This window comes from Barbus barbus, assembly GCF_936440315.1.
Source record: "Barbus barbus genome assembly, chromosome: 48".
Classification (NCBI taxonomy): domain Eukaryota; kingdom Metazoa; phylum Chordata; class Actinopteri; order Cypriniformes; family Cyprinidae; genus Barbus; species Barbus barbus.
The window spans coordinates 9,913,016-9,935,096 of record NC_136726.1 but is presented as its reverse complement, the minus strand read 5'-3'; the positions used below and the strand labels follow the sequence as shown (position 1 = coordinate 9,935,096).

Sequence of the window (22,081 nt, the reverse complement as noted above, 5' to 3'; positions counted from 1 at the left end):
AGAAAAACATCTTCCCATGTCTAATAACTGTTATTAATTAAATGCATTCAGCATCAGCATCACCACGAAACATTTCAGCAGACCTAAGTTGCACCCAAAATAGCATTGCAACAATTAAACAAATAGAAAACACCATATTAGAGACTAGCGCAACTCACTCTTTTGCTTTTGCAAATATAAAGAGACAACATTTTGCATGCTTTCATACCTGCAGGTGTCTGAGCTGTGCTCGTGCGCTGCTCGCTGCTGCTGCTTTGATGCTGCTGGGAGGGACAGCGCGCGCGAGGCGAGCGCATCATTTCTCGCGCAAATACTCCCACTCCGTTATGATTGGTCTGACAATTTGGACGCTTTCTTCGCCCCCAGCCGCATCGAGACAAACTGGAATCAATCAACTGCGAACGACACATGGGAAGTATTAAAAAAAGAAAAAGAAAAGAAAAGAGTTCAATATTTAGAAGCTCATTAAAGACTATGACTTTTAAATAACGATCATTTGTTCTTTATAATGAGTCGAAAAGATGCGTGCAAAGCTATATGATAGTGTCGTTGGTAGAAATAATTGTTACTTTTCATACTGATTAATCCAAAACTACGAAATAGTCTATCTGTTCATTGTGGCTTGACAGCTGGTTTGAAGCGATCAAACTGTTCGACAGTCACTGCTGTGAATTATCCCATTGCGCCATCTAGTGTGAACACCTTGAACCTGCACAGAGCGTTCCTGTTTTTATGCAGTCTGATTCCTGCAACTATTGAAAATCAGTAAGAGTACGTGATAGAATAATAAAATAAATGATAGAATAAAATATAAGACATAAACAAAATATGAAACATAAAATAAATGTTACATGAAAAACTTGATGTTATAAAATTGTCGTACTAAAACTATAACTGAAATAAAATTAAATTCAAGCAAAACAGAAATATAACAAAATAATAAAACAACAAATATATATAGGCTAACGCTCTTACTAAACAAACTAAAATTAAACAAATATAAAAAATATAAGCTAATATGATATGAAATTGTTTGATGTTTTGTATGCAGTAGATTCAAGGTTAAGCCTACAGGCAACATTTTACAGTGACATTTCTAAAAGAATATAATATAATAAACATACCCCCTGGAAATATTCATTGGAGTGAAAAGTGTGACCTCGGCCATGAAAATGCACTGCATAGTAAAAATGACTCGCATCTAAACAGAAAGTGGGTTTTGACAGCAATAAAGGGCAATAATTCCTCTCCAGTGGTGTATAGCCTGTAGGCCTGTTCAAAGTTCAGTTTATATTTATGTATTTTATATATAGATACATTTGATTTTGTTTTCATAGTCTCAGGGTGTATGTACACTGCATCTTCAAAACGAATATAATTCTGATTTCCACACCCATTTGCCAATAAAACTATATAAAGAGTTTGCTTCGATTATACAATTATACCAGGTGTAGAAATATTCTGTTGAAGGCTCTATTCATCTCATATCAGATGAGTATTTGATTTTCATGGTCTCATCCAGGTTTCTTCTTTTATGAGTCTCGCACGATCCGAGGTGATTACTCCTGCAATACTTACTTTTAATGAATATTTGAGGTTAGTTTCGCAAGTCACTCATTAAAGTTTTATATAATTTGTATTCCAACATAATTTCTGTATGCCAGGTTCACTAGACAGACAGACAGACAGACAGACAGACAGACAGACAGACAGACAGACAGACAGACAGATAGACAGATAGACAGATAGACAGATAGATAGATAGATAGATAGATAGATTACAAGTTGACAAAGGATGTGTTTATTATCTTTATTTGAACAAAAAAAAAATCCTACTGCAAGCAAGGATATACCAGGAGTTTGCAAATAAAAAGGAGTGCACACCTTCAGAATGGATCTGGCGTTTAGATAAAGCCCTATTGTACACATAAACAAAGGGTTCAATCAAGGCATTCTGCATGCACCCCAACTAAAGGAAACTGTACTTGCAATTTACTTGCTCAAAAGCTTCGTTATAACTATTTATACTTGAAAAGCAACGATGAGAGCCATCTACTAAAACTTGAAAATAATTTTCTCATTAGCCTTAGTTATTAGTAGGCTACCAAACTAAAATACAGTAGTATTCTATTTCATTTTAGTCACAGTTGCAACCTTTCGTTAAAGACAAACAAAGTTTAAGCTGTTTAAAAAAAAAGGGGTGGGGGGGGCTCTCAATTAAGACATCCTGAGCAGCTTAATATAGGCTTTGACTTAAAGGGTAGAAGAAAGTACATTTCTAACAAATTAGCAGAATTTCAATCCATAGTTGATTAGAGAGGTGATCACATGGCAGGAAAATATGAAGCAGAGTTACATGAATTAATCTACTTATGAATATTTAACATTAGTTAGACATGCTGTACATATACAGAGCGACCTCCTATGTCTGTCCATTGTCCATTTATGAAACATTCTTTGTGTGTTTTTAAACTGTCGGAGCGAATACAAAAAATAGTGGTATAATCTGTTTACAAATTAATCAAAATTCATTTTGAGAGTTGTTTTACTTTGTCAATCAGTCAAAATCAATTGAAGATCAATCTCCTTTTGGAGGGTGGACACCAATTCTTTTACATCAGCGCCCTCCAGTGTAAAAAGCTGGAACAATATATTTGGTGCACTTCAGGTTTTGTTTGCCTCATTCAACCCCTTTATGCAAAGGTTATCCTCTGTTTTCTACCCACAAGTCTGTCCATATCTCTTCCTCTTCTTTCGTATGGAAATACACCCATCCATGGAATCCAGTGCAAATGTGCTACGTATTCAGAGAAAAAAACAGTCTAGATGGAGAGAAACAAAGAAAAAGTGAGAGAAAATCAAACATCATTCATCATTAAATATATGACAACATACTGTAGTCAATAACAGGAATGATTTAAAGGAAAAAGTGTGTACTTTCTATAAGTTTGAAGATGTTAATATAGTTCACCAATGAATTCATGTTCTTGTTCAGAATTCATGTTCTGACATCATGCTCAAAACACGTAACTTAATTTTCTTCAGCAGTCTAAAAAAAATACCTTTATTAAGATTACAGGTTTGGAATTTCTTACTTGTAGGTGAACTGTCACTTTAAGGAAACTGGCATTTAGAAAAAATCTCAATCATCATTATTCTGTGGGCAAAACCACTGGAGGCTGCCAGAAGTTTAAAAGGTCAGGCCAAAATGTGTAAAAGTTCACCGCATCTACATATCTATTACAGAAAGCAGACGATGGGGAATCCCTCTCAGATACTATCTGTACCCATGAATTTAAATTAGAGAGTAATTCCTATTACAGTGACCTTAGAGACTTTGTCTGAGCATGTGATGAGAAAAATAAGCACTGCGGTAACACTGGCTTGGATAACTAAATAATAACTGAAACCAAATGTGCCCAATTTGGATCCCTAGAAACCACTTAAAAGTTTAAGAAATGAAACGCAACTAAATCGTTACGTTTTCTGAAGAAAATGTCAGTGCTGCTTGCCCATGCAAAAACTGCCACAACAATGCTATGGTGATTCTGGGCGATTGGTTACTGGTCCAACTTGGTCTTAATACTTTGGTTTAAAGCAGACTTCCTCAAATGCGGTCTTGGAGGGGACACCAGCACTGAGTTTAGCTCCAACCCTAATCAATGACACCTGAGCAAGCTAATAAAGTCTTCAGAGTTACTAGAAAATCACAGGTAGGTGAAACTCTGCATGGCAATGGATCTGAAAAGGTTTTAAAGCAAACCTCCAATGACAAATATTAGGAACAGTAATAGTGATCCTCGCTTAAGAAAGCACCTTTAATAAAGACAAACACTATGCAGTCTTGGGAACAAAATCTTGTGTAATGTTTGATTCTGTAGAGCAGGGTTCTTCAAATCTTTCCCTGGAGGGCCAATCTGCTGCAGAGTTTAGCTCCAACCCTGATCAAACTCACCTACCTGTGATTTTCTAATGATCTTGGATACTCTGATTAGCATGCTCAGGTGTGTTTGATTAGGGTTAGCGCTAAACTCTGCAGGAGTGGGCCAGATTTGAGGATCTCTGCTGTAGAGCATCTCAACCATTATAGTCTGTAGGAATGCTGCAAGCATAAGACATGAAAGCTCACATCAGTTTGAAACCTTGCATCCAATTATAAGGGATTGTACCTTAATAGATATAGTCTAAGAAAGTCTTTCATCTTATTCAACAGCCCAAGATCACTATTTTTGGAACACTAAGTAGTGCTTTCTTAGGAGTACTTTAGATGGCTGGATAAAATATTTACCAAGTATTATACAGTGTTATTTACAGGCTGTGGTGCTCTGTAACTTGCTACCAACAGCATTTTGAATGATTTTTTAATTTTCGGGAGATATTGTGAGTGGTGCTTCCTATTACAAAACTCGCCACAATTACGCCAAGGCAGAGATGTCCAAACCTGCTCCTGGAGGGCCACTATCCTGCAGAGTTTAAACTCACCAGAACCAGCTGATCAAGGCCTTCAGGATTACTAGAAACTTCTAAGCAAGTGTGTTGGAGCAGGCTGGTGCTAAACTCTGCAGGACACTGGCCCTCCAGGAGCGGGATTGGATACCCCTAAGCTAAGGGGTCCTGGGTGGTTACCAGGTTGTTGTTTTGTAGTTGCTAGGGTGATTTGGGTGCTTACTGAGGATTTGCTAGGTGGTTGCCTACTGGTCCAAGTCAAAAGACTCCAACCCCAATGATATTCTGGTCCCTAGATACAGCTCAGGATCCTTTATCAATGTTACGCCTTTTACACACTGCGCGATTTTAGCAATCCTATAAGATCATTGCAGATCACACTGTGTGACATGCGTTTAATAAACTTGGGTACGACATGCATGTAGACTGTACAATGATGACACCTATTTACTCATATGCTACAACGCACGTTACAATAGAATCAGAATCAGAATGAGCTTTATTCGCCAAGTATGTTTACACATGAGGAATTTGTTGTAGAGTGAAGAATAAAATGTCATCAGCATGCGCTAGTGATAAACAAAAAGAGCATGATAAATCACACTTTGGCAGTTGGAGTTTTTATGTGTGCTGAAAAAAAGTGGAAGCGGCAAAAAAGGAAGGGATAAGAGCTCGAGGTAAGCAGTTTTAAGTTTTAGCGCCATGACGCGTTGATTTGATATCGTATTTTTATTGGCTGGTCAGTAAACGTGGATCGTAGCAGTAAACACACTGTGCAATGATCATGCTGAAATTCTGACACTGTCAGAAAATGATCATAGGCTATCTTTGGTCGCAAGACCGTGACAACGCCTGTCTTTGAACCTCTCTCACTGTACGACACATTAGTCCAATTAGGAGCCACGAACACAGCAATCACTACGATTGTTTCACGATGCCAGTCTTTCATCTGGGACAGTCGAAAATTGTGCAGTGTGTCTCGGGCTAAAGTCTAGAGGAATTTTTCCCACCTTTTTATTAGTCTAATTACTTAAATTAATAACACATTTTACCTCAAAACAACACATAATGTGGGGTATCATTAATGTCCGTAATGCAAACAGAGCGGGACAAGTTACAACCAAAAGTTTAAGGGGCTGTTCAGATGTCCCGCCTAAAAATGCATGGACAGCGCTAGGGGCACCGCTTTCTCCTTCTTTCCAAAGCACTCGGGAGCTTGAGCTTTCGTGGCGTCTGCCGTTGCTAAGAAACCATGACCTGTGACCTCCATGACGACGTGGAAGTTTCAGCAAAGCACTGAAAATCGCTTGCAGTAGCTACTAAATTTATTTAATAATGGGTATCTCTGTACAGCTATGATCAGATGTTCCCTCATCTTGGCTGAGCTTTCAATGTTGTTACGGAAAGGGTGAAGTTGATTGGTTGGTTCTTGTCACATGACCTACGGTGCGCTTGCGGAATTCTGAAAAGTTGAGATGTTTTCATCTCGCTGCGGTGCATCGCGACCGCGTCACTCTCTAGTTGCGCGTGCTTGCCGCTCATCTACTTTTGAAATAACGAACTTAAGCCCACAAAAGACGCGATATGAGAACAGCCCCTAACACATAAGGGTTATGGCAGTGGATTCCAACCCTGCTCCTGGAGAGCTACCGTCCTGCAGATTTCTGCTCCAACCCCAATCAAACACACCTGAACCAGCTAATCAAGGTGCTCAGGGTTACTTGATAATTACAGGTAGGTGTGTTAGAGCCAGGGTTATTATAGTTTTGCATTTTTCATTAGTTTTTATTTTTATTTCGTTTTGACTTTTTGTTTTCAAATTCAGTTTAGTTTTAATTAGTTTTTAAAGTGAGTTTGCTAGTTTAGTTTAGTTTTTATTTTTTGAAAATGCTTAGTTTTAGTTTAGTTTTTATTAGTTTTAGTGTTAGTTTTAGTCTTTTTTTGTAATTTGGGTTATTTGTCAGGGGCAAGATTCAAAAAGGTCAGAAAAAGTATTGTGTAATAATAACTCAACAAAACCATCATACAATTTTAGAAAATATGTATTCAACAATAACACCAGTACATAAAATGTACATATGGGCACAAATAATATGTATGTAAACCGTCTCCGCAGTAAGTGCAAAATGTGTAAGTGACGTACGTGTGCCAAGAAAAAAACAAAATAGCCAACAGACTAAAGAAGACATACATGAACCACATGTATTCAACCCATTTTTGAGCCACACAAGACATTTCTGTCAAGATTGTCAGGGAGCTCAATCTGAGAAAAGAACATAACTAATAAAAATAAAAAATAAACTTGTGTCCCGACAAGTTCCAACATGGTAAACAAAATAATGTAAGTCCCTTGCATTAATGAATCACCTGTTTAAAATACAGCTTTTCAATTTTTTTTAGTGTGGGTGTGTGCGTGAGTGAGTGAGCATGGGTGAGTGTTTGCGCGTGCGATCGCGAGTGAGCAAGAGTGTGTGTGTGTGTGTGTGTGTGTGTGTGTGTGCGAGTGAGTGAGCAAGAGTGTGTGTGCGTGTGTGTGTGTTGCTTGAGTGTGTGTGTGTGTGTGTGTGTTTGCGAGAGTGTGTGAGCATGTGTAAGAATACCTCTTACAAAATCCACACGCCGTACCAAAAAAATCTACACGTTCTAGAATCTACACACCCTACAAATACCACAGCTGTACAATTTTCACACCCTATACTAAATTTACCCTATAGCCTACAGTCAATAGCCTACTCATCTGGATTGAAGCAGCAAACATTCAGTGTAAAAGTAAAAAAATTACATAACATTATTTTATATTTGAATCACAGCTTATATAGTGTTTTGACATCGACAACCACAACCAAAAAGTGCATTTTACCTCAAACTTGCGACTAGTTAACTTTCTAAAGGAGGCATAATCGCTTCTCGGGTCAACATTAACACACTGACAAAATTATATTCAGAATTTAAAATATTTTAATTAATGTTTGATTGAATGTGTTCAAGAGGTGGAGATACCAACCTTTCGCGAACTTTCAACGTCGAACGAAGTCGTTCTCATGGAGACGCGGTGTGCACGGAGGGGAGGGGCTGTGTGTGTGTGTGTGTGTGTGTGTGTGTGTGTGTGTGCGCGCGCGCGCGCGCATGTGAGAGACACATGAGTGACAGAGAGGCGGAGGGAGAGCAGGGAAAGGAAATGCAGCTGAACGAATACGCTGCATGTTCTAAATAGCGTTAAAAATTAAAGACCTTGACAAAGACGAAAACTAAGGACATTTACTCTATAATTTTATTTTATTTTAGTTAGTTTTGCCAAACACACATTACAGTTTTAGTTAGTTATCGTTTTTTTGTAATGCCTCGTTTTTATTTTTATTTCAGTTAACGACAATGTTTTTTCCCACCTAGTTTTCGTTTTTTCGTTCGTTTTCGTTAACGATTATAACCTTGGTTAGAGCAGGGTTGGAACTAAAGTCTGCAGGGCGGTAGCTCTTCAGGAGCAGGGTTTGGAGATCCCTGGATTAGGGGCTTTAAGGCTCACCTTAGCAAGCCACGCTAATTATCTTAAGATGCTTTTTGAATGGCAGCAACTTACCAAATGAGGGCCTTTGATCGAGTGCTTCTTCCTTGTAATTTGTCCCCACTTGCGATGGCAGTCCTATGTCTCCGCCTGTGCGTCTCCAGGTAGACCTTTTTGGCAAATGCCCGGCCACACATATCACAGGCGTGAAGGGAAAAGTTTTTCGTTACCCTAACCTCTGTGCAGGTCTCCTGGCTTCTGGTGATGGGTGGCCCCTTGATAACATGACTGCGAGTGACATGTGGGTTCTTGGACACTTGAAGGTTCTTGTCTTGTCTATTTGGTGTAAGCGGAGACTCGAGTTTGCCTGTGTTGAGTGACGTTAGAGCGGAATGCTTTCGAGTGTTTGGAGATGTTGGGGATTCTTGTTTCTTTGCTTTGGAAGATACAAGAGGATCTTGTTGATATCTTTTAGGAGAAGCTGGTGGGTCTTGCGTTTTATGCTTCCCGCTACCCTGTTCTTTTGAAATTGTTTTCTTGGTTGTGGTACTCAAGACTGCATCAGCTGGTTTCTTCACTGCCTGGTTCTCCAAGGCAGGCATAACCTTAGCCAGATAGCGTGATGACTTCTTGTGCACCACTGTGATATGGCGGATGACGTCACGCTTTCGGCGTGACTCGTATCTGCAGATGGGGCATCGGTAAAACTTGATGTAGATGCTGTCATTTCCATCGGTGTGCAGCTCGGCAATGTGCTTGCCCAGGTTCTGCCCGGTACTGAACTGACGTTTACACAACCAGCAGTAGATCCTCTTAAAGTCAAAACTCACACTGTGGTTTCCATCATCTTCTGAAGCTTTCGAGAGAGACTCTTTCTTTGGGTAACCCTTATCTCTTCTCTCGTGCTTTGATTTGGCCTTCTGAGAGCTGTTTTCTAGAATGGGTATCTTATGAACGATTCGCATGTGCCGTCTAAGCATTATTTGGGAGCTGTACTTGCGTTTGCACAGCTTGCATCGAAAATTTGTCAGATTGTACTGTGTCTTATCTTGCTTCAGAGGAGAGCTTGGTGCTTTCGCTGGAGAAGGAGGACCAGCATCAAGTAAAAGAGGCTGGCCTGGTCTTGTGGCAATGTCCGGCGTGATCAAATCCCGCTTCAAACCACGATGGACCTCGTCAAAGTGGCGACGAACGTTGGCCTTGGTGGCAAAGGCCTTTCTGCACACTGGGCAACTCTTCCCAGGAGAAGATGGTGGTTCAACAGTATGCTTGTCCTTCACCATAGACAGCAGGCTGATAGGCACTGTGCGCGTCTCTGTAAATTTGCGTAACTCCTCCATCCTCTGCCAATGCATCTTCCGGCAGTGGCGTCGTATGCTGCGTCTGGAGCTGAAGTCTTTTCCGCAGAGGCAGCAAGAGATCTTCATCTCCTTAACCTCAGAGGCGGCACTCTCTTCTTCTTCGTCCCCTTTTGCCGGCTCAATCTTTATTATCTCTTCGCAGCTCTGACCTTCTTTAACAGGAGGTTCTTCAGGTTCAGTTTCCATCTCGTCTTCAAAATCTGACAGTTGGATCTTTTTGGGTGCCAAAATAGATTTGCGGCGATTTTTCTTCTCAGATACTGGGATCATAGTCTGGGGTGTAGGGGCTGGGTTTTCTGGCATGTCGGGAATTTCCACTTGTGCCACTTGTTGGAACACGCCATTAGGGTTCGTCTCAATGGCCTCTAGCTGAATGACATGCTTTTCTTGGTCTTTCTGTGGATAGATGGCTTGAAGAAGTTCTTTGATACCTTGGCTCTGCCCACCTTGGGAAGGCTCTGTAGAAAGTAATAGCGTCACAAAATAATAATCTTATTAACAGCATTACTATTCATGGGGCCAACCGTGTACAAATTTAAACTATATTTGCACTACTGAAAATGTTAGTGAGTGCTCATCCAATGCAAAGCTACAGTGTAGTGGGCGGTTTAAAGGGTATTGCTAGATAGTTGCTTGAGTTTTCTAAATTTTTTCTGTGGAACACAAAAATGTAACTGCTTGTTTTTTTTTTTGTCAATGCAATGAAAGTCAATAGAGTCCAATGTGGTTTTGACCACAAATTTGACCCTGGACCACAAAACCAGTCATAAGGGTCCATTTTTCGAATTTCCATTGATGTATGGTTTGTTAGGATAGGACAATATTTGGCCGAGATACAACTATTTGAAAATCTGGAATCCGAGGGTGCAAAAAAATCTAAATATTGAGAAAATCGCCTTTATATATATATATATATATATATATATATATATATATATATATATATATACACATTTAAGAAATTTACAAAATATCTTCATGGAACATGATCTTTACTTAATGTCCTAATGATTTTTGGCATTAAAGAAAAATCAATAATTTTGACCCATACTATGCATTTTTGGCTATTGCTACAAATATACCCCAGCGACTTAAGACTGATACATTCTTCAAAATATATTTCTTTTGTGTTCTGCATGAAAAATTCAATACTTTCAAGCTTCAAACAACATCAAGGTAAGCAAAGACAGAATTTTTATTTATATGCCTAGGTTTTGTTGTTCACTGGGAAAAATTCATAAGTCTGCTCACTTCATAAGCCAGAACTCTTATATTGATGTACAAACCATCAGACTGAGGTTGTCGGGAAAAGCAGTAGAGCTCCTTGTGAGTGACCAGATTTGGTAGACCACGGAAAAGACTTCGACAGATTTTACACTCAAATATGGTGTCAACCTCCTTCAGCAGCATGTGTTTGAGTTGAGCTGTACCTGCAATAACAGCACGTATTGAAAGCAAACAGTTATTATTAAGCGACAACAAACATTATGTAAGAAAAATATACTGGGGGGAATCTCATTGGTATAAAATCTTACTCATCATAGTTTTAGACTTTTCAGTAAGAACAGAAAATGCCTTGACTCTGGCAAAATGTCATACCCAGTGAATAAAATAAGTCTTTATGGAATGTATTTACTGAATGAGCAAAGTTCTGAGACTGAAGTACCTGAGCGAAAACACTCAATGATTTGATGAATTCCCGACTTGGAGGTCTGGAGCTGCTGCTGAAGCAGGGGTGGATCACCGGGCTCAATCGAATGGACTAAAACAGAAAACAACACTTTTTAGATTATGCTTTATGTAAAACTTCTGTTGAAGTTCCACCATTCAGGTATGAGGATAGCAAATGCTTTCAATCTGTTGTATCCACCTTATTCCTAAATGCGGAAGTAAGCCTATGGGCGAGACTCCTGGTTCATTAGCAGCTATAAAATAATGAGAGGAATAACAACGTGCAATAAACGGTAAAACTGTTTGAACTCCAAATCACTGTGTTCATAATTAAGATAATACACTAAAATAATATGGTAAGTAGGACTGGGCGATATATCGAATATTAGCGATAATGTTGCAATAATTTTGACGACGATGTAAAATTTGAAAATATCGTGAATATCTAATATTTCAAATTCAAGCATACTTTCCTAAAAGAACAGGGACTGCTCTACTATGCGAGCTTTCATGAGTGCGGTTGCCAGATATCAAGAGTTCAATTCCCTGAATCAGAGCTTCGCTGTTAAAAGCATATATTTTCTACCCGGTGTTTTGTTTAATTTAAGCAATCTGGCAACCATGCGCACACGCTCGCTCCTCATTGCAGAAGCGCTGCCGCCGATGATCCGAAAACTCCAACAAACAAGCTGGAGTTTAGCAATCTAAATGAAAGTGTCACTCAACCAGTCTGTGTTCTGTCATGAGATCTCGACTGTATTGTTTGCGATTGTGATGGCTGAATAAATGCACTTACTCAACCACTGTTGTTTGAATAGAAAAACATAGGCTATTGCAATCTGGAATCACTATTAGGAATTTCACGGTTATATATATTATATATATCATTTTTGTTGTGCCAGTGGGAACATAGTTCCATGCCACAGAGCTTCTCTTAAACCAGAGACAGTTGAAAGACTTGTGTTCTAAGCTAAAAACTTGTAAAAAAAAAATCTATATTATTCTTATTCTTATCCCAGTTTAATTATTTCCCCCATTATTGCACAGTGTAAACTGCATGCACTAAAACAAGTTGACAGAATGCACATTCTGTACTTGTTTTGCACTACTTGTTCATTTAATAAAAAGCAGTAAGTGATCACTTGGTCTAAATTTTTGGTCTAACTGCTTAAATTTGTACTAAATATTTTGTATTTACTTTGTAACAACAGCTGTTTTATCTAAATTGCTTTTGTTATGTTTTTTTTTAATGGGGGCAAAAGAAAATCATGTTTTTTTATTATTTAAAAGCAAATGCAAACATATCCAGGGTTCATACACATTTTCCATTTCAAAATTCCAGACTTTTCCAGACTCAAATTTCCAAACCTCTCGGTAAATTTTCAGACCATAACATAAATAGTTCATAGAGCATTATTTTCAGCTTTATATTTGGTATACAGTACAGTCATCTGTAAATATTTGTATTTTCTCAGGGTTTTGTTTCATTGATTTTCTCAAAGTGACAACATACTATACATACATATAATAAATAAAAAATACAGACTTTTACATGCACACAAGAAACTTTTTTTGTGCCTTCGAGATACAAATCACATGTGCATGGGAATGTTTTGCATGCTTACGCATTACAATTTCTAGTTTTATATAAGCTACTTCCTTTGTGTATCACTGCCATCTTACTATGAATGAAAAGATAGCATGGACGCACATGATTTAACAGAGATCTACCAGCTCAAAATTGAGCTTTTCCTCTACCTCTAATATCAAGGCCTAATGTCCAATTTAACACATCCTCTGTGGTGATGGAGAAACGATGACACAAAATGGGCTGATGGCATAACAAGTTCAAGGGTCTATAAAAAAAAAAGACTGGCACTGTAAAAAAAAAAAAAAAGTATACCTGTATAAGATTTGGCTTTCATTGGGGCAGTATGCCATATTTCAAGGCCTTAGGTCTCCTTAATGCATAGTCTGTGGCGACCAAGAAACCACACCGCGAAATGGGCTGATGGCACAACAGGTGGCTCAGTGTGCATTGTCCTATCTGCTAAATTTAATGGTTTCTTGTGCGTACATAAATCTGTATATTTTTTATTTTTGCAAAGTCCTTGAGTTATGAAATACAGTGCTTAGAATATAGTGTGAAGAAACCCAAAATGCTTCTAACCTGCATTTTGCATAATGAAAAAGTGTACCTTGAATTCATTGTCATATTTGGCGATCACTAAAGAATCACTAAACAGCTGCCATGAAACCTCACTTCTTGTAAGATAAATTTATTTTCATTAAAATTCAGAATTTTCTATTATTAAAAAAAAAACTAAATAGGGGCAAAAGTCTGGAAACACAAATATTTTTCCATACTCTGCTTTCTTTTTTCCATACATTTCCAGACCTGGAAAATATTTCAATCAAATTACATACTTTTCCAAAGCCCGTAGTAACCCTGCATATCGAGTTATATATAGAATATCGTAAAAACTACAGAAAATTCGATATTCAATTTTTTTTTTTTATATATCGCCCAGCCCTAACGGTAAGACACAATTTGTAGTATCAAGCAGCAAAACGAGCGGTTTTGTACAGCTGGAACCAGATGAGAATGGAAGCAAGACCCATCAAAATTACAAATGGCCCCGCCCATTTTACATGAAGAATAAGGTGGATAAGATTAGGGGTAAAATTAGGGAGAGTAACGCCAACAAAAAAGGGGGTGACTGCCTAGTAGGGTGCCCTTTTGGTTTCACACCCAAAAACTTAATTATTCCAACCAGGGTGCTATTCTACCTTTCATTTACATTTTAATTTGAATTAAAGCCACATGTAACTCTACTCTTTGCTCACCTAAACATGATACCAACTTTAGTGCATGACAGCAGGATGGATTATATACAGACCATGGACAATAACTATAGGAATGAACTCAATGCTTGAATAATTGCATTTTGAATGTGATTAATGCAAATGTACAAGAAAATGTAGAATTATTATGTAAAGGCAGTAAAATCTTGAGAAAATCTTTTAAGAAAAATATTTTAAAACTGAAAATCTTAAATTCAAGTTCCTATTATCTTTTGCTAAAATAATTGTAATTCCAATGAATGAATGAATTAATAAATAATGCATTCATCCCTAGAACATAACAGCAATGAATCTGTGAATGGCATTCTTGCCTTAAAGCTTTCAAATAAACCAGCAGAATGTAAATCTTTCAAAAAACATCTTTGTCTAGATGAAACTACTCAGTGTTTAGTTATCAGAGATGTGTCCAACAAAGACTGGAGGGAAGTGAGGCCAGAACCGAGGCCAGGAAAAATAATATAGTAGATCTATTTCCACACTTACACAAGCATCTTTTGGTTTGCAACACTCCATCAATCCTTTGGACACCTGCAAGACTCTGTCATTGTTCCTTAAGGCAACACTATAGTACACTGATAGTAGTGATCTCAACTTTCTGTTATTTCTTTCCATGGATATCTACCAACTGAGAGTCACCTGGTAAAACCATTTAATCTAAGGGGACTTCTGAGGATGTGTAAGTTACACCTTCTCCTCTGACACCAGGTGTCTGAAAGATATGGAGCATTTTACACTAACTATGAGAATATTACATAGTAAATTAAAATTAAACAGGCTATTTAATACCATCTGTGTCCACAGTTCTCTAACTTATATATATATATATATATATAGTGCCCTGCAAAAGTATTGGAACAGTAAGGCCAATTCCTTTATTTTTGCTGTAGACTGTAAACATTTGGGTTTGACATCAAAAGATGAATATGAGATGAGAGATTAACATTTCAGCTTTTATTTACAGGTATTTTCATCTGGATCTGATCCACAACTTAGAAGATAGCACCTTTTGTTTGAACCCACCCATTTTTTATGTTACCAAAAGTATTGGAACAGATTGAATTAACAGATTAAAGTGAAAAAGACAATATTTAGTTGCAAATCTTTTGCTTTCAATAACTGCATCAAGCCTGTGAACCATTGACATCACCAAACTTTTGCATTCTTCTTTTGTGATGCTTTTCCAGGCTTTCACCGCAGCCTCTTTCAGTTTTGGGGGGTTACTCCCTTCAGTCTCTTCTTTAGCAGGTAAAATGCATACTCTACAGGGTTTAAGTGTGGAGATTGACTTGGCCAGTCTAAAACCTTCCACTTCTTGCCCCTGATGAACTCCTTTGTTGTTTTGGCACTATGTTTTGGGTCATTATCTTGCTGCATGATGAAGGATCTCCCAATCAGTTTGGTTGCATCTTTCTGTAAATTGTCAGACAAAATATTTCTGTAGACTTCTGAGTTAATTTTGCTGCTGCCATCATGTGTTACATCATTAATGAAGATTAATGAGCCTGTCCCAGAAGAAGCGATGAAAGCCCAAGCATTACATTACTTGTGTAATGTGTACTATAATGTACACCTGTGCACACTGTGTTTCAGATGAGCTTGTATGTTTGGGATCATGAGCAGATCCTTTATTTCTCCAAACTTTAGCCTTTCCATCACTTTGGTCCATAAAATCAGTCCATAAAACTTTGTCCCGGAATTTTTGAAGCTCATCTCCTATTCTTCTTGCAAATGAGTGGTTTGCATCTTCTGGTGTAGCCTCTGTACTTTTGTTCATGAAGTCTTCTGCGAACAGTAGATTGTGATACCTTCACTCCTGCCCTCTGGAGGTTGCTGCTGATGTCACTAACATTTGTTTTAGGGTCTTTCTTTACAGCTGTCACAATGTTTCTGTCATCAACTGCAGATGTTTTCCTTGATCTACCCGTTTGAGGTGTGTTACTTAGTACACCAGTGGTTTCTTTCTTCCTCAGGAGATTCCAAATGTTTGTACTTGCTATTGCCAGTGTTTGTGCAATGGTTTGATTTACTTTTCATCTTCTCTCAGCTTCACAATTGCTCATTTTTCACCCATAAACACCTCTCTGGTTTTCATGTTGGTTACACGTCTAACTAACTATAAATGCAGTCTGCACGGATCTGAAACTGAGCGCAGACATTCAGTGCTATTTATTGTTTGAATAATCAATTAATAGGACACACCAGGGCAACAAAACACACCTGTCAGTCACATGATCCAATACTTTTGGTAACATGAAAAATGGGTGGGTTCAAACAAAAGGTGCTATCTTCTAAGTTGTGTATCAGATCCAGATGAAAATACCTGTAAATAAAAGCTGAAATGTGCAATACTTTTGGAGGGCACTGTGTGTGTGTGTGTGTGTGTGTATATATATATATATATATATAGATATCCCCAATTTGAATTAAATTTACATTTAAATATTTAAATAATTTCTACATTTCACATTAGTGGGGAAATTTTACTGTAATACATTAGTTTTGTCAAAGTTAGTAAATGCAGGTCTGAATTCAAGAAAATGTTAAACTTATAAACAGCATTTGCTTCTAGAATATTTGACATTTTTTCATTCATTTATTTCCACTTGTGTTTACACCTCAAATCAACAACTCTATTCATCCAGCATGAATAATAAAAAGGGGTAAATGTGTATTAAATATTTTTTACAAGCTAAAACAATACAATGCTGCCCAAACAAATCTTTCTGCATTAAAAGCCCATCCTGATTCTTTTCAACAAGAAAGATTCTCTTGCATTCAACTTTTATCTGGTCTGCATCTCGCTATCAGCCAGTATATGTGATCCTCTCAGCTTCAGAACAGCTTGTCTTTATTTATGGCCATAAATTACTATAAGGACAAACAACTCCAGGTCACTGAAATTAGCAGCACTGTAGAACACAAATAACAACCCGCTGAGCTAGAAATCTGATTCCAGCATTGATAATTATGGAAATATGTGGTAAACACATTGGAATGTGATTGTCCAACATTAACAACCAAGTCGCCACAAGACATTGCATTTAAATCGAACTACATTGATAGATGTCTGCAATAAATGCGTAGAGAAGACATAAATCTTAATTTCACAATGCATGTGGGTTGGCAACTACTTCTGATTATGCACAACACAGCATTGGATTATCAATAAAATACATCCAAACCATGAAAGTCCAACCTTCTCAACTCATTTTACTTCTTTAATGGGATGTATTTCTGAGTGCAACAGGATATTTAACAAGAAAAAAATTTAGGCAGGAGTTAATTTTATCCATTTAGAATTGATTGGATATTGAAAAGTGGGCGTTGCATACCAAAAATCAGCCAAAAAATAGAGCAATTCGTAAAGTCAGCCTAAAATTTAAGTTTTTTTCTCCGCTTTGGATTAACTTGCTCTGACAAATCTTGCACAATAAGACTATGAATGTGTATTTAAAGAGGAAACGGGGTCAGTTTTGATTTCATGTTGACTTTAAGGTGCTGAGTTCCTACCTGGATTTTTGCCACAAGGCTCTTGAGGGGTTTCTGTTGTTTGGCAACAGCAGGCCTGAAGTGTCTCAGTCTGGCAGCATTTGTCACTAGTCCGGCTTCCCTGATCTTCGCTCTTAGTAGCCTCCATCTCAGAGGCCTCTTTTATGAACTTAAAAGAAAAATCACAAAGTTAATCAGCGGAGCTGTTTCTTCTCAAAGCTTTTGATGGAGGAATGATTTTTATTCCCGCATGCCTCCCGAAATGACAACAAGTTCTCCATCAGCACAAGCAGAAATTAAAAAAAATGTACACAGAACTAGAAATATTTGCTTGTAACAAGTCGACGATGTTTGTTTATGCAGGTATTGACAAAGACAAACAGACATTACTGTCGCTGTGATGATTGTGTGATGATGAAGACCTTTCACTGCACATTTACCAAGGAAATAAATGTCAAGATGAGCCATAACGGCTATGTGCTAAAAAGGACAAAACAATATGAATTATGGAAATGTCTGTCATGCATCAAACAAGCATCATAATTGCCCAGATGTAACGGAAAGGAGAATGCCTGACAACAGGACAAACTGAAATGAAATTACATCCGAGGTTTTAAATATTAAAGGGATAGTTCACCCAAAAATGAAAAATTTGTGTCGTTGCAAACCCGTAAGCCCTTTGTTCATCTTCGGAACACAAATTAAGATAATTTGAGCAGAAAGCTCTCAGATTTCATCAAAAATATCTTAATTTGTGTTCCGAAGATGAACAAAGGGCTTACGGGTTTGCAACGACACGAGGGTGAGGAATTAATGACAGAATTTTCATTTTTGGGTGAACCATCCCTTTAATATATCGGACCTTTTTCAAAATCATGTCGACATGAACTCTTAATGTTATTCAAATTAGTCTAAAAATTAACTATAAAATATAGATAACTGTCACTTTTACAAAACTCTTTGGATTCCAACAAAAACAAAAACAGACAACTGGACACATATCTGAGTGGAAATAAACACAATCTACATTTACGTACAATGGTCACTATAGCTTGTGCCAAAATACTAGTAACTTACTAAAGTTATTATGCCACTACACTAAAACTGTGATTGGTTAAAACCGACTAAAAAAAATGTAAGAATGTATATATATATTAAAAAAATGAACAGAAAAATAATAACAGCTACAACATACATATTATTCAACATATTAACCTATGTATACATTTAATTTCTTTTAAATTCTGTCATTTTTTAGCTTTTGCATTCATTTAAATAGTATTGTGGTGTGCCTAAGGCTTGACTTTACTCATCATCTGTCTCTTTATAGTCGTAACTGTGGTATTTGGGCGGTAGTTAACTGTAGTTACCATGGTAAAATATATTCATTAATGTCCTTTGGCGTGTAGCGTTGTTTTAACGTAAACTGTTTGCTCATAAAGGCGCAAATGAAATGTTGTGTTGTGATTGTGAAGGACATAACGTTACACCTGACTGTCCTGCCCAAACATTCGCGAGACAGGAAGTCGCAAGCGGTGCAAAAAAGAGCACGTGTCCGTGGCCAACCGTACAAATGAACACTAATTATGCTTCACAAAACCACCTTCATGCTTTTATGTGACGCGATTCAGCTGATGGCTGGCAAATGTTTTCGATACGATTCGTATTGTGTTTGATAAATCAATAAGTCGCGTGAACATCTGACTATCCGCGTGGACTCGTGCCTGAACAAGTACTTTCTTTGCAAACTTCATAACAATTGAAGAAACACCAATAAAACTAAAGCGTGATATCTGTGTGCGAGTACAAGCATTACAACCGAGCACGTCTTGAAATGACCATCACCACCCAAAAGCATCAGAGACACTTGGCCACGTGACCGGAAAAATATTCATTTAAAATAATAGCCACGCGATCTGTGCCAATCCCTCCTGAAGCTTTGGAATTAAACGCATTATAGCCATTCAAATCGTTATTAAATTATGTTTTCAATAATCATACACTAAAAAAATAGATCTCACGGTTGTTTAGAAATGCGTGGTCACGCGAGCACATATACCAGACAAAAACATCATCTTTTTATATCACGCTTTTACAAATAGACCAATTAACATACAGTAAGAGAATAAATTCACACTTTTAAAGTACAAAAACGCACCTAACTTGTTTCAAAACACACTCACGTTCGCGAGCCCCCATCAAAACACATTGGACCACAAGGGGCCAAATGTGAGAGAACAACCTAAAAAGTTCATACCCAAATCCAGCACGGACAGTCTCCAAATTAAAGCGAATACATGCAACTGGAACATCTGGATGACACGAATAGACATTTTAACAGCAGTTCACACGTTTGACTGACTTACGATGGTATATTGTGGATGCATGTGTGCGGGAACGCGCGAAGCCATTGGCAGCACGAGCATCACCAAGTCCACAGTTGCTAAAAAGAGGCATTTGACCACGAAAGCCAGACGCTATCCTAGCCTATCCCTCGGATAACACCGATAACTGTGCGTTTGCGTTATCCGTGGCTATTACTGTGGTTCTAAACTCTGTTGGAAAAGCAGTGGTTTGCGTTCCCCCCTATGCGCAATTTAGACACGTCGTGGCGCATACACAGTTCATTTAGCCAAACTGTTTTAAAATGTAAGCGCAAGTTACATCGCCGGGTTTTTTCGGATATGCAGGCTATTTAGCGATTTCGTGAAGCAATTTGCATCGCTCCATTATTCTGTAAATCTCTTTTACACGGTACATTGTCAGGCCAAATCTCCTCTATTGCGGACCACAATGGGCCAGATTAACTTGATGGAGAAGGAGAGCCCGTGTGCTGAATGGGGCTTTAAAGCGGCATAAGAGGGACTATAAGAGGGACTGATGTTTACCAGGGAGCGAGTGCGGCGTAAAGGCGGGCTGAGGCGAGAGCCTGATACAAAAGACGACGTTGCCACTAACTTGCAGTGCTTTCCGAACCCAAACCCAACAAAATATGAAATCGCGTCCTCACAGAGTCACAAACCGAGCACGCTCGAGAGGATTTGCGCGATTATAGAGCACGTCTGAATGATAAAGTGCTGCGCTTTGCCATCTTCCCGAAGCCGCTTTGGCGCACAGGTCTGGCGACCCTTCCGCCTTTACGCGTTCTCTCCTCTTCGGTGTTTTGTTATGAAGTGCCATATTCGCTCCCAAGTAGGCCCGTGGACCCGCTCTATCTCCGCGGACGGTCGTGGCGAGTCCGAGTCAACTCTCGCTCCGATTAAAGCGCTCGGAACAAGTGCGTTTTCCCCGGGTGCACAGTCAGAAGAACGGTGACGCCATTTTCTGTTGAGAACAACCACGCTCGCGCAGGATAGGAAACGACACTGGTCCGCTGCACGATTCCGGGCCCGAGTGGGCAACTCCCGCGGTCGAAATCAGCCGAGATGTGTTCACGGAGTTCTTACCTTTGGGAAAAACGACGCTGGCTTTCGAGTTGAGACGGTCGGACGCGGTCCGGAGGTGGTTTCTCGCGCTGACGCTGCCCTCTCGGAAGCTGCCTTTGTGCACCGCGAGGACCTCTCGGCGGAGAAGCGGCTGTTGCGCAAAGGTGCAATGGATGTTCAAGACCACCGAAATGTGGCACCCGATGTTGTCGCCGGGTTGGTGCTTCACATCTGACCCCCCGCAACCCGTGCCACTAAGTGAGGAAATTAACTAGCCGTTTTAATTTCGCACGCCCAAATGAAACCGTTGCGAATGCACCGATTCCTAATTTGTCTTTCCTTTGGCGATTAAGACGGCGATTAAATTTTTGGAAGATATATATATATGAAAAAGACTATATACAAATATCTTTCCCAAATCATATTATAATGATATTTTAACTATATTTGGATTTATTTATGAGGGATTTGTTAAATTACAGAAACTTTTAACTACTTAAAATCTTGAGAAACTTCTTTAAAGTATGTTTGTTTAAAAAATGTAACGTTCTGGAATAAAGTCAGGCCTTGGTAGACCTTCGAGTAGATTTTGATGCCTGCTTTTGTTGATTTTTGATATTGTTGTGATGGTAATGAAGTCGAGGGTAATGGCATTTTTTTGTGGAATTGAATAAAAGTTGGACTTGCTAGCACAGTAGCCTATGTGAGTTAGCAGCTAATTAACTTTGGATTTTTGAATAAATAAATAAACAAATTGTTTCTGACTTAAATAGCCTACTGAAATAATAATCAGTTTTGGTAAGGACACCTAAATCTCTCAGATCATTTTGTCAAAGTTAAAATAAAAGAACAACATTTATGTTCTTCAGACTCTCACTTATTTACATTAGCACCTATATCTTGATTTATTTTTCCATTTCTGTGAGGATTAGATAAATGCCAAATTAGTTGAAAAAGTTTTTAAGAAAAACAACAACAACAACAACAATTTAGAAGGGAAGTTAAGAAGTCTGGGTGAGAGACATGCCCAAAATTGAGGAACTGTGACAAATGCATAGCATTTCAACAATCCTAAAAATAGGAAAACATTTAAAAAGTACATAGTTTCAATGTAAAGTAGGTAAAATTATTTTTTTTTTAAATCATCCTGGGGACAGAATATTTCTCCTAATTGAAGAATCAACTTTATCATCATCATCATCATCATTATTTATTTTATGCCATGACCGTTTACAATTATAGCATAAAATAATATATACATATATACAAGAAATATAACATAGTAGTGGCCTTGTAACACTGTAAAAAGTAACACTGAAAGG

At 38.2% G+C, this 22,081-nt stretch overlaps 1 protein-coding gene across 1 annotated transcript; it reads right to left on the bottom strand.

Annotated features, from left to right (window-relative positions):
• Window positions 1-1,816: 1,816 nt before the first annotated feature.
• Window positions 1,817-20,900, bottom strand: LOC306866312 (zinc finger protein 800-like). The gene is made up of 7 exons (XM_079411411.1): window positions 20,781-20,900; window positions 17,356-17,503; window positions 10,976-11,071; window positions 10,596-10,739; window positions 8,024-9,767; window positions 1,981-2,822; window positions 1,817-1,884 (listed from the first exon to the last, which is right to left on the bottom strand). Coding segments are annotated over exons 2-6 (2,112 nt in total). The 5' UTR covers window positions 17,483-17,503; window positions 20,781-20,900; the 3' UTR covers window positions 1,817-1,884; window positions 1,981-2,821.
• Between the last annotated feature and the right edge of the window lie 1,181 nt (window positions 20,901-22,081).